The sequence below is a fragment of the Aphis gossypii genome, chromosome 1 (genome assembly GCF_020184175.1).
Source record: "Aphis gossypii isolate Hap1 chromosome 1, ASM2018417v2, whole genome shotgun sequence".
In the NCBI taxonomy this organism is placed as follows: Eukaryota; Metazoa; Arthropoda; class Insecta; order Hemiptera; family Aphididae; genus Aphis; species Aphis gossypii.
In genome coordinates this window covers 28,086,534-28,102,116 of record NC_065530.1, presented here as the reverse complement: position 1 = coordinate 28,102,116, position 15,583 = coordinate 28,086,534, and the positions used below count along the sequence as shown (strand labels likewise).

Sequence of the window (15,583 nt, the reverse complement as noted above, 5' to 3'; positions counted from 1 at the left end):
ATACATGGGAAGAGTCTTTCCGATCATCACAGTGAGATTTCATCGATTCCGCCAGACCTTTTTATACTAAGGGATAAGCCTTAGTATAAGGTATATGGTATATCGACTCCTCCAGTACAGGTATAGGTAGTCTACAAACAACCTATATCGATTCCGCCAGAGAAAAAATAATTTTCCCGAACAAAAATTATTGTTTTATAGATTATAATTAATTTAATTATAATATTTAAATTATCAGTAATTGTTGAATTATTTTGTAGATATGTATATTATAATAACAGAACTGTTGACAGCAACAGGTGCCAGATTAAGGTAGGTATAGATTTTATATAGTTATTTATCAAAATACTCCAAGTAAAATAGTAAGATTCTATGTTAAAATATAAAATAAAAATGTATCATGTTATTCAAAAATCAAAATAATAAAAACTTTATAACATAAAAATGAAATGATATACCTATCTAATGATAAAATTTAAAAAAAAATATTGTTTTGCAATAGGTAACATAAAATAAAAATATTTTCAAAAAAGTTTAGTTTTCTAAATAATGAGCAATTACCTTACAGTCCTGTATATTAAAATATGTAAAATAATGTGTGTTATAATATACAATTGTCAGCAGTTATACAAGGCGATTATTATTTTGCATTTATGTATACCTAAACAGTAAACATACATTTTCTCAAAAAGTATTTGTAGTAAAATTAAAGCTTTTTTATTTACATAATTTGAAGTCATTAATTTACATTATTTTATTTTCAAATTATGTAATAAATATATTTCAAAAACTGTTGATAATTTACGTAAAAATAAATGTCTACTTTTAAAAGAATCACCTTGTATATACTCACTTAGTAGGTACCTTCCTACATGTGGAAGCAATTATTTTAATATGACGTTATGTTTGTTAGCATAATTTGTATTTTACATTTTAATATTTTATGTACCCTATGCATTAATTATTATATTTTCAAAAGTAGAGTAACTGAAAACCGTAAAAAGTGTAGTGTTATAATATATAATTGTCAATTGATTAAATAACATTTTTTTTTAAATAGTAAGCACATTGATATTTTTTATATATAACTTATTTTTATTCATTATGATACTATTAATATACCTAAGTACTTATATCTTGGTACAAGGTACTTACCTAATATATATGCAGAAGTGCAGAATTTTATTATTATATACTCATTTATAATCATAAGGTAAACAGGTAGTATATTATGTATAAATTATAATTGAAAATAGTTATATTGATATGCATCAATAGCATTGTGCGTGTTATAAGTTACAATACTAGAAACATAATATGTTGGCTATTTTTTTTCCAATTTGAAGAAATTGTTACTGTATACACTTACCATGATGCCATGATGGTATAGATACTTCTGCTTTATACCTTATAAGAATATAAGATTGTATAGTATATACTACATAATATACTGTAGTACTGTACATATAGTTATTGGTCTTGTATTCAAGGGCGTATTTGAGTCGTGACCGTGGGAGGGGGGGGCGAAACTAATTTTTCTTTTTTCGCGTTAATAAATGAAAATATGAGTACCAAATTTAATTATTAAATCAATGTATTGTATAGAAAATAATACGAGTGATGGGGGGCGAATGCCCCCTTTCCCCCCTCAAATATGCCCTTGCTTGTATATGTTTAGTTTTTAAAATTCAAGAGTTCAATAGGTTATAGTTACTATATATAACAATTTACAATAATGTTATTAATGGTGATATAACACACAAACTCAATTGCAAGTTATCATGATTATATTATACTAATATAGGTAGTATACTTATTTGCACTGTATAGGATATGAATATTATCATTATATTTTTATTTTTTTATTATTAACTAGCTGACCCGGCCACGCGTTGCTGTGGCTGTCATATTCCGTTGAATTAATGTTATATCTACTAAACTATTTACAAAGTTTTTAATTGATGAATGGAAATTAAATTTCATAAATGATATAGATAACGTTAATTTTTAACTATTTTTGTTATTTTAAATAATAATTTATTATTTTAATTTATGTCAGCTCCAATCGGTGTACAATATTTTTGGTTAACTTATCTTTTGCTAAAACAAATATAGATTCGATGGTTTCTCTTCACGTGAACATGCAATAATATATAGTTGTCGATGGGTAATTAGATTATTGCTATTCAACGTTAACCAATATTATAATGCATAACCGTATAGGTATGAGAGTTAAAAAACATCGTTATGTCATGTAACTGGTATAGTTAAAAAATAATAATTGTATGATATAATAGCCAATAGGTTCACTTTACATCATGATTATAATATAATTGCAGATAAACATAAACCTTATCTCAATTGAATTCGATATTATAAAATATAAATAGCTATTTCGAATATGGCTACTATTTTGTGTATAGGTAACTTTTAATAAATTATAGGTGGGTCGTAAGTACATGGGTAATACTGGTAATAGTGCAATAAGATTATATAATACCTAGATTTACAAAAAAAAGTTCATCTTTTATTTCCTATACCTATGTATTAATTATATATTATTACAAAATTAAATTAACAAACACATTTTTTTTCAATTTCAATACTTTAGATAGATTTCAAATAAAAATATGAATGAATATACACTTTTATAAATTATCTGTAATTTTTATTTTTCCATATTTTTTAAACACAAAAATTATTTATTTTATGCTTCTTATGATTTATTAAAATATATTTTTTTTAACAAACGCACTTCATAAATAAATATGCGCCGAAATCGTTTAAAATATGATATTTAACCGTTTCTTATTTAATTAAATTATTTTTTTGATAAAAAAAATCAAGGAAAATTAATAATCAACATTATGATCAGTTTGGTAATAGTTTAATGTTTCAGATTCAATTTTTTTCTTTTTGTTTGGGATTTATGTTGACAATTATCAACGGCAATATAATTATATTAATTGTACACGTTGCTATGTATTTAACTAAATAAAACTACAACCTAACAAGTAACTACTGATAAAATGACTATATGGCTCTATAACATAAGCGCCAAAAGTGCAAATATGATATCATTTACGCTAAAATATGTAGGATGTAAGCTTCAATCTAAAATCATGTTAGGACCTATTATATCCAATACAACGCAAGCACAAAAGATATAAAAAAGAAGTATTATTTGCACCAATATTAATATTTTATAAATATAATTTTAATAAATTGATAGATTTTTTAATTCAACTTTTTCACATATTTTCATAGACTTATTAGTTATTTCATCATCCTAGAATTTTTTTCATTGTATAACTATTTTTTGTGAGGTATTCTTATTAATTTTATGTTAGGAGGGTTGTTCTTAAATAAATATGTTTCAAGATATAGCTTAAAATGTAATATCTATTATCTATCATCTAGAATTATGCGCATGCACATAAGCATGGTTATAAATTATAATAGATGTATACATTAAAATACATCTATATTAACTGTGGCACACTGGTGACAGATACTTGTATTTAGGATTTTGGCATTTTTGTACGATACGATCTCATTTTGGTGCTGATGTTTTCTATACTGAAATGTATTTTAATTTATAGTACCTAAGTAAAAATAACAAATATTCTATATTAAAATATCTTCAAAACTTGTTTTATGTTAACTCCTGTTGAATAAACATTCATGACTCATCTGGTCATATTTGATGTATAAAATATAATATTAATATAGGTAGGTAAAATATGTATGGAGAACAAACGATCAGTACATAGGTGATGGGTATAAAATAACTATATAGCTGATACCAGTGGGTAGTGATATCCAGTAGAGAACGACTCCACAAATTTGCGAAATCAAGAGAATTTAAATACTTTTATATACATACGTACGATTTTGCATAATTTTTTTTGCAACGTTACCATTACATTTGTTTACTCTATTCATTGAAAATTTAAATATATAATATACAATATACATAAATGATAAATGTATTTTACTATAATTTAAAATTAAAAAGGATTTAATATTAAGAGAACCTGCAGTGTCGAACTGTTGAGTACCTAAGCATATTTATTTTAATTTTATATAAATACATATAAGTATTTTAATAGTTACTCATTAATTATAATACAGATAAGTTAAACTTTCTTAAAATGTTTCTATTTTAATTATTATTGTGTAAAATAATAATTATAGTTGCAATAATTGAACAAATTTAAATATATATATAATTTTTTTTTTTGGAAATAATAGAATATAATATTATAGTACTTATAAAAAATATTTCGTTATACGAAAAAAACATGATTATTTTAGTATCAAATTAAAGCTATTATGAAATTACCTATACAATTTGTTATTATCCAAATAGGTATGTTTCTTATATAGTCTAGTAATAAGGAATTAAACTAAAAGTTCAATTCTAAGTATAAAATACGATAAGTCCAATCATGTGCAAAGTGTAAACTGTTCACTGAAGTCTAAAATCCATATGGGTGCCCATTGGGAGGGGCAAGATAGGGCACTTGCCTTTCCCCCTGGACAAAAAATATTAAAAACTTGTAGGCTGCAGCTCAATAAATATTACCATATTATTATTATCTTTATTACCTTACATTTAAGAATTTTTTTTATTTTGATCCCCCCTAAAATGTTACTTGGGCCCATGCTAAAATCATATTTTTCAAAAATTCTTATTTTCAATACCACTTGTGATAGCCTTCTATTAGTTACACATATAAAACGATATTTATGTTACAATAATATACAGGTATTTGGTTATATTACGTCACTATGGCAATAATGCGAAGTCGTGAAAATAAAAATTAAATTTGTAGAATCGTGTATACGAGTATAAAATATGGTTGTACGTCTAACTCATACCGCTACAATAATATAGGTAATATTACGATATCTATGTAGAACTATACCTACATTAAATTATAAATTTATACCTAATATTATTTCACTTATATATGCTTATACTTTATGATTTGCTTTCTTGAATCAAGATACCTACAATATGTTGGAAAATGATATAGAAAAATAGATCAATTTTAACTCAGACGAAGTATGATAATACAGCTAATGTGCTAATATACAATAAAATATCCGTACATAAGTTCTTAGACTTTATTTAGTTTTAAATGTTTTAATGTTCACTATCCTCATATTATATAATAATATAGAGAAAAATCTTGGTCTCGGACTACAATAATTTCTTATTTTCATTAATAATTTGTTATTTATGTATTTTAAACGTAAACTTTGTTTAACTCTTTAAGTAAGTAGGTATGGAAAATTGTTTATATATACTCATGTATATATATGTATATATATGTGTGTAATTTAATAAATAAAGAACTGTGACGAGGGTATCGACACATGTCATATTATTGACATTACTATACTTACTAATTACTATACAGCAGAGCGAATTTCCGGTTATTTTTATACTTAATATGGGCCATGGTTAATGTCCAATGTCCATACATTGATATGGATTTATTTTATAGTTTAGAATATATAATATACAGTGTATAGATATTGACTACTGAGTCTATAGTAGGTATCTTGCAAAAATATTTTTCAAATTTTTCCATTTTTAAATTGGTACCTATAAAATGTTTCAGAAAAAATTAATTTAACGTACTTACCTACCTGTATTATTAATAGATTATAGATAAATAAATTACTTTACCTAATAACAATTATAATATCAAAAAACAACATAAAATATAGTTATTGATAAATTATATATATGCTAGATCGTCTCCGCTCAGTCGTTTTTAATGTACAATGATAATACTAATTATATTTAGATTAAATTCAAATGTACCTAATACATTCATCACTACAGAGACCCAATCGACACCAATAACTGATATTAAACAGTTCAGCAAAGTGATATTGTACCTTTTTTATTTTTGGTTATTGAGAATGAGTAGACCACAATACCTACGTTTAATAAAACGATCATGAGATGTAAACAAAAATTAAATATGAGAATAATGATATTAGGAAAAAAAGTCCAAGCAAAAATTATTTAAACAAATATTAATTATTAAAATAAAATTAGGTAACTATTAAACAAATATATAGACATTTTTATACACAATGCTATCTCAATTAGGGTTAAGTACGGAAAAAGAGCAGGGAGTAATAATAATTTAATACACAAGTAATTTTAAAATAATGGTTGATTGACTAGTAGTAAATAACTAATAATTATGTACATATATATATGTATACTTAATAAATAATATTTTTTTCAATAATTTTTTTTCGGACTTTTTTCCTCGGTTTTTTTTCGGAATTTTTTACCGTTTATCGAGAATTATATATATATATATAATCGTTTTTTGTTCGTCACATTAAAAATTGATCACAAATAGGCATAAAAAAGCTACTAATCATTAAATTATGATTTACAATGATCAAAATGATCTGATAGCAGCGTTGTGTTATTGCCTATTAATACCTAATGGAAATTAGTACACAGCACATAGCGTGTAGCCGTGTTAGTGTAGTAGAGCTTGCATATTAAATGAATCAGACGACAGATACTTACTCGGCCATTCGGCCATTCAATTTGTGAATTTGCGATACACTTACGATATATTATTATTATTATTATTACGTATTATTACTATTATTCATCATCGGTTTGATCGTTCAAAACGCGGCTAAATAATAAACAAACTCGTTTGTTCCATGATTCCGTTGAGCCGACTCGCCGGCAGAGGAGGCCGACGACCATCTTGTTTAGGCTTTGAATAAAAAACAATACTCGCGCCCGCGCCCTCTCGTCTATCGGCACCGTGGTCGCGGCACGAGATCACAAGGTACAACGGTGGCGGTCACCCGCTGCGGCGCGGCCGTCGACGATCGCCCCGGCACCGCGGCCGCCACGCGCGCCAGCAACTTGCCGCGCGATAACGAGTTTGACGTTCCGCGCGGTGACGTCACGCGACCGCCGCTGGTCGCGCGCATCTGTCGATCGACCGTACCTCTGCGCCCGTCGCGCGTCGTGCGCTGTCGGCGGCGGCCGGCACCGTCGGCTCGGCGCGGCGGGCCAGCAGCCACCGCCGACCGCCATCCAGCCAGTGGAGTACAACGACAGAGAAGGTGAACATCAGGCAGGAGTTTGCGTTGGGGTAATTTTTTTCCATCTTTAACATCATAGTTCGGGCCGCCGTCGTTTTAACAACTAAATGGCGGAACAAGTCGGCGAGAGGAGGACGGAACGGCCGCCGCAGAAGCCCGTGGCCCAAAAGCCGGTCATATGTGAGTAAGCCATCGCGCGCGCACGCTCTCCGCGGGGGGGTCAATCGTCCCACGCACAACGGTCGTCGTCGCCATTGACGATCGGGAGGCGGCACGTACGGTTCACGTGCTTTTTGTCCGAAGCGCGCGTTAAGTCGCCGCGGCCGTTGTCGCCAAGACGCGTTTTTTCGCGAACGCGAAATCGTAGTTCTTTGCCCTCCCCCCACCCCCTACTGACGACGCGCGTCACTCGACGATTGTTGTTTGTTTTTGTTTGTTTGTCTCCCGGCCGCCCGTCGATCGCCGTGAGACGGCTGCACGCCGTAACGCGCGCGTCGCGTTCACATCCCTCGCGCCACCGAAAACGTCTGAACTTGGAAATGACGACTTCGGTGAAGTTTTAAACCGACAGTACTTAAACGTCCGGTGTTCGTTTCCGTCGTGTTGTATTATTATATCGTACACACGCCGCCGCGCTTCGGCATCGTGTCTCCGGACCTGCAAACCTCCACCCACACCTCAATCCGATCACTGCAGCCAATATCACCGGGGATCGGATTGTGTTGACGATGCTTGCCCCTCCGATCGACGGATGAAAGTGTTTTCACGTCTTACCACGAATGTATGCGGTCATTGTTAATGCTTTGTTATACCTATTACCCATTACCTTTGTTGTCGTAATGCGCCGTAGTGTTGATAATGACGATGACGATGATGATGATCATAATAATAACAACAACAACAACAACAATAAATTGCCCCGACAACGCGACGTACCCTCATTCCGGGAACCGATAAATGATAATGACGCTTGGCGTATTTTTAGTTCGATCGCTTTTTATTATGACGGATAGTGGACGGGACTAAAATTGCTAAGTCCATAAATAAATGCGCAGATAATAATATTCAATGCCCCTCCCCCTTCATGAATTATTAACCTCCTGTGTCACCTAGGTCGTATTTACGATATATTTTATACTATTTTAACCGGCAATAGTACGATTGTGGTTAAAAACGCAATTATTGCGTTCTTATATTAAATTTGGGGAATTTTTTTTTTTTAGCTGTGAAAGTCACCGGCGTTGTTAAATGGTTCAACGTCAAAAGCGGTTACGGTTTTATTAATCGGTAAGATAGTTGATGCTTGAATTAAATTACAAATCAAAGAATTTGAGTTCTTTTATTTTTTATTAATATTTTTATAATTATTTATTTATCTAAATTAAATGTATACTAATGTTATTAATGATACATAGAAAATGCATTTAATAATGATCTGTGTTATGTTATTTCTAGTAATGATACAAAAGAAGATATATTTGTACATCAGGTAATTACATAATTATAAATATTTATTATTTTTTATAAAACTAAATACTTACATACAATTTGATAAAGATATACTTAATTGTATAGTATACTTTTTTTTAGTAATTTATTATAATAAACATGTACTGTTTTATCAGTATTTATTAGTATGAATATATTATATTTACTCAGGTGTATTTGGATGATTAAAAAAAATAACTAGAGTATACAATTTTCAAATCGTCCTGATATCCTTTAATATATAAAACTATTTTTTAAATATATAATATTTCATACATGATCTCAATCTGCACAATTTATGAAGGTATACTTTTGTAATAAATACTCTAGTTATAAATTCATACTTATTTACAGTTCCTTAATATGTTTTAATTAAACTTACCAATATCTCATTTTCTTTAAATCTAAATTAGTAAAGATAACCAAAACTACTCAATAGTAAATTATATCTGGTTATTTTAATTAATAATTTCTTTTAAAAACAAAAAATAAATTTTATTAATACAAAGTACCGATGAAGAGTATTTTGATTTTAATTATCTATCAATTATATTGGGGCCAGTTATAAGTTATATGTTTTTATGGTGTGTAAACTAGATGACATTATTAATACAATTAAATTTGAAGTACAATTATAAATATCAATTTTCAAACATATACTCTAATTAAATTTTAGTCTGCTATTATCAAGAACAACCCAAAGAAAATTGTACGCAGTGTTGGTGATGGAGAAACTGTAGAATTTGACGTTGTTGAGGGCGAAAAAGGTCACGAAGCAGCAAATGTTACTGGTCCAGATGGAGAAGCTGTTAAAGGATCACCTTATGCAGCTGAAAGAAGAAGAAATAACTATCGTCAGTGGTTTTACGGACGCCGTCCTAATACCCGTCCAAGAAATGGTGGTCAACCTCCAAGAGATGGTAGTCCAAGTGGTATGTACCATTTTTACTAATTTCTACCTTTAAACGATTTTAACATTGTATTGTGTAGGTGACAAGGAAGAAACTGAAAATGAAGTAGGAGAACAACCAAGACGTTACCGCCAGCCACGTCAACAGAATTGGTATAATAGCTATCGTGGAAATCGAAGAGGTCCACCACCAAATAGAGGAGAAGGTGGTGATTACAATGTAAGAATTATTTATAATACTATAATAATTAATAAAATATTTATTAAGTATGAAGTAATTATAGGTTTCATGAATTATTGATTTATTAATTAATTATTGAAGTACCTACCTAATTTCAATTTTTTAAATCTTGCAGTTAGAAAACTATTACATATAATGTATTGAGCATTTATTAGGATATGGTATATTCAAGGCTGCTTGTTTTTTAGATTTTCTGACTGTACGATGAGTAACTCTTACAAAAGGATTTTATAATTATATTTATACATATGTTGAAAAACATTAAAATATTCAGGTTCTTTCCGGTGCTTGTACTATAATTTAATAAGTTGCGAGATAAAAAGATCTTAGCCTTATGACAAAATTTAAAGTTTAGTTTAATACGTTCAAAGTTATAAAGTCAAACTCTTTAGAAAACGGATACTTTTATGTTGTTTTTCTTATTATACGCTTTCTGGAAATAATGACAGGAGTTATTAATTTAGTCAAGTTCTAGCAAAATGGCAATAAGAGTAGGACTATTATGTGTAATTAAGAGTGATACCCTAATATAATTTAGTGTCTGAAAACTAAAAAACTACATTGATTACACGTTGTGATTTTAGGGTGGAGATAATTATGGATATGATAGTTCACCTCCTGGTAGAGGCAGAGGTCGTGGGATGGGTGCGCCTAGACGTTTCTTTAGACGTGGCAGTGGATTTAGAGGGAGCCGTGGAACAGGTGGTCCACCCAGAAGACCATATCAAGATGAAAATCAGGTAAAAATATTATACAGAAAAAAATCTATTTTTATGAGAAATATTTTATTTTTAATTAAATTTAAGACTTATATAATATTTTAATATATAACTTAAAATATTATTAGGTTACTGATACTTATATATTTTAATGTATATTTTATATAAATACACAGTAAGTCTTTGTTTAATGTTGAGGATTGGTAGATTCCTAGAAAATACTCATTAACTCAAAAAATGCATTTCATTAAAATGTGTTTCTGCTAATAAATAACAGTGTAGTATTTTATAATTGTATGATAAAATTTGCACATTTTAATAAAGTAATACATAATAGTATTATGTACACTATAACTAATTATTAATGAAATGAAAAACGAATCTAAAGTACATATTAAATATAATAAATAATAATACGAATAGTACCTATGTATGATAGATATGTAAATAAAATCGATAACAGTATTAAGTAAATGGTATGCATACATACTAACATAAAACTATATCAAATATTTAATGTAAAAATGTATTAAATATGTATGTTATATTGAAACTGTTGTAATGTTAAGGAAACATACACATTTAAACTTCTACAACATAATAGTGAAATAACGTTAAACATAAACTTACTGTGTATATTATATATAACAAAATTGAAAGAAACTTCAATTTATTGAAAATTTTTTATTGTTGCATTTTTTAAATTAATTTAATATACTATTAGGACAATGAATATAATCAAAGTGATGAAAATGGAGCAAATAGACCCCGTCCTCGCTATCGCCGCCGCAATAATCGTTCTAGAGCGAGAAGTGATGGTCCTCCAAGAGCCAATAGCCAAAGTGACAATGAATCCAAACAAAAAGTAATTTTTACATAGTTAATTTTAAAAAGTTAAATAACCTCATTTTTATTCATATTATAAAGATAAAACTTTTTAATATGCTTGTGTTAACATTTGTTAACTGATTTTGAGTTTTACTTTTGTTTTTAGAACTTTGGAGGAGAAGCATTGGAACTGGATGAAAGTAGTCATGCTTAAACATCATTAAGTCGCAAACAGTATATTTATCATAGAATCTTGTTTTAATTTTCTCTTACGCATTTGTGTTTTTCATGTATCTAATCTCGGACGTTTTATTTGTTCCACTCGCCACGATTATGACTCTAACAAGTTCTACAATAATCAATTTGGTTTTTTTGATTGCCCTACATCTTTTGATATGTATTAACTCTTCTATTACAATCCAAATAAGATCTGGGTTGTCGGTTATCTTGCTTGATCTTAATCTGTAAATTGTACATCTTTAAAGTATTTTGCATGATAATTTTTCCTATTTACTTTTTTTTTTTTTTTTTTATTATCACAAAGAAAAAAATTTTTTTATGAACATAAATGTGTTGAATACAATAAAAATATTGAATAATACTATATTTTAGACAAGCAATGTGTGCATGAGTAAATGGAGGAAAAACGAAATATATATTTGTATAATTTCGTATGTATTAGAATTGTTTTATTACTATGTCAAACCTTATTTATTCTAAAAAACTAAGTTATAAAACAAAAAAAAATGTGGTACATGTAATTTATTACCTTGAACTTGAAATTTTTTGTACTATTGTACACATATCAACTTATTAAATTATTTTCATACTAGTTACCACCAAACATTTGTAATATGTTTGATGAATAATTTATTAGAAAAAGCAATATTTTAGATTTAGATTAAAATATATCTGTATATTTCATAAATATATATTTATAATTTATTATACTTTTTGTGAAATTAAGATATAATTTTCATACTAGTTAAAAGTTTTTAACATTTTATACAGAATATCCTGAATAATATATTAATATAATAAGGTCGATAAACAGTACCTGTATTTTACTTATTTAAAATGAAAAAACGGGTATTACATGTTTCGGAGCAAATTTAATATTTTAGTATTAAATTTTATCCTTCTCAAATATGAAAGTGAAATCAACATTGCTGATTTGTTCAATCTTATTTAAATCCAAATTGTGAAAATTTATATTTTATTAATTAAATTTCTATGTGTAAAAGTTATTGGCAATCAAAATTAAAAAAAAAAAAGTATCAATGTACTGTTTAGTTGAAGAATATTTGGATGTTAAATTTTATTTTATATTCTCGTCACTTGTGTCAACTTAGGCCACATTTGTGTTTTGTATAAATATTGTGTTTAAATAATTGTCAGGTAGGTGTAGTTTTTTTTATCTAGTTTATTTTAGTAATTCAAAAATAGGAAATTTGTTTAAATCCCTATAATCTACTAATTTTTGATATAAATTGTTCTTCAGATTTGATGTATCGGTTTCATATATTGGTACTTTATTATACACTTCAATATTAGTTTATGTTAATTATTCAAAACATACTAACTCCTATAACTATACAAGTTGGAATTAATTAAAAATACCTTAATTTATTCCGATTTTTTTCCTTAGAAATATTGTATAAAAAATTTTTATTTAGTCTGTACTAGTGCAATACTGCAATTTACTTCAGCCAACTGAGTGATTAAAACGTATTCAAAAAAATTATTAGGTGACTAATAATAAAATAAGTTTTTTTTTTGCTATTTACTAATTTTATAAAATACCAACGGCACGTGGTTTCGTTATTTCGATCAATTAATATGCACGATAACAAATCCTAAAAAATTAAAAACAACAGTTATTAATTATTAGCATATTATAGCTATTGCAAAAACACAATATACAAACATAGGTAGGTAATATTGTTTTGACATCTATGTCAACAATGTTTTATAATAGTAGGTACTTAGTGCCTCTGCGGGCTACTGAAAAATAATTGTAAGTAGCCCAAATCCAAATGAGAGCGATTCTGAAACACGTTTTAAAAGTAAAAGTGGGCGTATTACACATTTAATTCTAAGCTATCACCTAATGGCTAATCAGTGCATTTTGTTTTTTGTTAAAATTAGTTCAACCCTAGTTGAATTAGTGCAAGATATTAGGAAAAATAATTTTGTCTGGTAAGAAATGGACCATAACGACGAAAGTGTCTCCTGACTTGGTAAGATACGAGCCTTCAAGTCTGGGGCTGGTCGTTAATTGACGATCTAGAAAGTTTGGTACTGAATTTCGCAACTCTTGATTAACTTTATAAATCTAAAATAAGTGTGGTTATGGACGTCAGCCATAAGACTCACAGTGTACTCGTATGCTATCAAGTATCAACTACATAATAATAGTCAATAAAACAATAATTAAAAAAAAAAAGCGGGTCAAGTGGATAACGCTCTGATGTACCTATAGTAGATATTAAGATATGTATCGAGTGGACCTCAGACATAGAGTAAATCACTATAATGGATGATGTGTTAAATTTGAAATGAAATAAATTGAAATTTTTGTCTGTGTCTACCGCCGCTTCCAGAAAATACAATCCACTGCTGCTTTTTTATTGTCTTTTTAAACTGGCCACAATCGAGTAACTACGAAACGAAAAACAACATGACGTATTAATTGATTTTTAATTGAGTCTTAGTATACCGCTGGGCGCTGACAGTCAATAGTTTTAGTAGTTTTACATAGGTACTTACTTAAAATTATATTAATTCGTTCTATAAACTATATAGATATATAATATTAAAATATACGGAGCTGATACTGTTCCAGTGTTCTCGACGTGAAAGAAATTCGTTGGGTAATGGTATTATGTGCGCTGGGAACCAGTTAGGGCTAAAATCGAGGGGCAAAAATTACATACTAGGAACAAATCTAGTTTAGCCCCCCTCGAAATTTTTATTTTGGGAACCCATGTATTTTAAGTTTAAACGTTTTAAAAATGGTGGTGCAAAAAGTTTTCTTCCACGTCGGGATTGCTATACAAAATTTATATTTATTTTATTATTTTAATATTTAAAATGCCCTTAACTAATTTTTGAATGACAATATACTCTGAAACGGACTATTGTTATGTATATCACAAAATATTAAATTTTAAAATTACAAATTCTATATTTATAAAAAATAAATAAATAAATACATAACATATACTCGTAATATCCCGCAATAAATGTAGTATTATCTACTTGGTAAACATTATTTTTTTTTTGTATACCTACATTATGTCCCATAAGTCCCATACCACCCTTAGTATCTCTATAAAAAAGCTACCTTATTAATTATTTATTTAAATGCATTTCTTTATAAATTAAATTCGATTTTTTTTCTTTCAAAAATTTAAAAATTATAAAATAAAATGTACCTATGCAATTAAGATTTTTAAATTTTCGAAATAAAAATGTAGCCATTATGATGATTATATTTTTAAAATAGTTCATAAAAAAAAAAAATCGAACAAGATAGGTTAACACCCACGCATTTCTTTTTATAGCTTAAATTTTAAAATTGAATACAAGATAACTCATAAGGTTTTCTACTTCTAACAAAAAAAAAAATTACAAAGCGGTACATACTTGTCCCCCCCTTTTTTTAAATTAAATTTAACATATTTATAAAAATATTGTTTACGGTATCCAATGTTAATAATAACCGGTAGATCGCCTACTTGGGTAGATCGCGTACGACATCACTATCAAAAAATGATACTAGAAAACCATTACAAGGCGCCTCACTTATTATTTATTTAACGTAATACAAGAAATACATTTCTCAAACCACTAAAAATCTAAAATTAAACAATACCGTTGGTATATAACTTGATTCCAGTGATACATAATAAAGTCTTAAGATAAATAATACGTCCAGATTTCAGACATCAAATCGTCGAAGTGATAAAAATTTAGATATGCTCGAATACGTTATGCCTTTCATTTCGAATGGTTTAATTTATATATGTGTGTCGGTACTTAAATGTAGGTATCAGATATTATATTATGTTTATTATAAAAAAAAGTAAACAAATTTTGTTTAAATGAAGTTGATGATTGTTTAATGAGAAAAAAAACGTTTTTCTTTCATCACTCCCAAAGTACCCAATTATAATCTACCAAAAGCCACAGCGGGACACACAACCAATAAAACTATATAAGTCGAGAAAAAGATAAATAAGTAGACTTTTAGGTACTTGCCACTTGGCCAAGTTATCAATTATTATA

The 15,583-nt window shown here is 28.4% G+C and overlaps 1 protein-coding gene across 1 annotated transcript; it reads left to right on the top strand.

Annotated features, from left to right (window-relative positions):
- The first annotated feature begins 7,083 nt into the window (after positions 1–7,083).
- On the top strand, positions 7,084–11,971 carry LOC114121614 (Y-box-binding protein 1). Its single transcript, XM_027984022.2, has 8 exons — positions 7,084–7,287; positions 8,331–8,394; positions 8,563–8,596; positions 9,272–9,527; positions 9,586–9,725; positions 10,331–10,486; positions 11,190–11,330; positions 11,460–11,971. The coding sequence occupies exons 1-8, from the start codon at positions 7,215–7,217 to the stop codon at positions 11,505–11,507; spliced, it is 912 nt and encodes a 303-aa protein (XP_027839823.2). The 5' UTR covers positions 7,084–7,214; the 3' UTR covers positions 11,508–11,971.
- Positions 11,972–15,583: the final 3,612 nt, after the last annotated feature.

What these genes read in the sequence shown, in the direction of transcription:
- LOC114121614 (XM_027984022.2), top strand. Translation starts at nt 7,215, where the DNA reads ATGGCGGAACAAGTCGGCGAGAGGAGGACGGAACGGCCGCCGCAGAAG. An exon ending in GGCCCAAAAGCCGGTCATAT is followed by an intron (nt 7,288 to 8,330) that starts GTGAGTAAGCCA and finishes TTTTTTTTTTAG; the next exon opens with CTGTGAAAGTCACCGGCGTT. An exon ending in GGTTACGGTTTTATTAATCG is followed by an intron (nt 8,395 to 8,562) that starts GTAAGATAGTTG and finishes TGTTATTTCTAG; the next exon opens with TAATGATACAAAAGAAGATA.